General features: G+C 36.6%; 1 protein-coding gene across 1 annotated transcript; it reads right to left on the bottom strand.

Moving 5' to 3' along the window:
- Positions 1-17: 17 nt before the first annotated feature.
- On the bottom strand, positions 18-708 carry LOC147819868 (uncharacterized; the record flags this gene model as incomplete). Its single annotated transcript, XM_087169760.1, has 3 exons — positions 18-142; positions 232-450; positions 561-708. Coding segments are annotated over 3 exons (489 nt in total), but the record flags the coding sequence as incomplete, so codon positions are not given.
- Positions 709-713: the final 5 nt, after the last annotated feature.

Here is a 713-nt window from a genome sequence, read left to right as displayed (position 1 = left end):
TCTTTTTACTTCTAGTTTTATCACTTACCCCAGCAGGTGTAATCAACAGAGAGATTTTTACAGTTTGGAGGTAATTTTGTTTCTATTTTCGCTGGAAGTTTAGTGGAAACAATCTGATGTATTTCACTTGCGTTTAAGAAATCTGTGGAAAAAAAAGAATGCACATAAAAATGATGAAATAAAATATAAAGCACATGCATTTCAAATAAAGGCAGACTCTTTTATACATACCAACAGGGATGATGCTTTTGGTGAGGCTAAAGGAAGTGTTCGGACATGTGAAGTTTGTAGTAAAATCTGAACAAATGTCATTGTAACCAGGTTTGACACAGAATGTTTTATTGTGACATCCCACAACATTTGTGGTTGATAGTAAAGAGCTGATGTCCCAATCACTCCGGTAACAAACATGTCCAGGGGTGCAGCTGACATCTTCAATGTCATCTTTACCTGAAATACACAAGTGATGCACAAATGTCTCTCCATTTTACAAACAGTCTCATTTCCTCAATGAAAAGAAAGCAAGATGCATGACACCAACATGAATTATTTTTACTCACTTATGTCAGTCGTTCTAGTTTTATTTTCAGGGTGGCTACAGTGTTTTTCACCAGCACCATCAAGATATGTCACATAATGCTCATATTCAGTGCAGGGCTTCAGGTGTTTGATTTCATGTGATGAGTTTTGATTGGACTGATGGACGGTGATGT

Source organism: Seriola lalandi, unplaced genomic scaffold (genome assembly GCF_002814215.2).
Source record: "Seriola lalandi dorsalis isolate HSWRI2012SDOR001 ecotype SW California unplaced genomic scaffold, Sedor1 jcf7180002034620, whole genome shotgun sequence".
Classification (NCBI taxonomy): domain Eukaryota; kingdom Metazoa; phylum Chordata; class Actinopteri; order Carangiformes; family Carangidae; genus Seriola; species Seriola lalandi.
The sequence above is the reverse complement of the archived record's forward strand: the minus strand, read 5'-3'. Positions and strand labels throughout refer to the sequence as shown.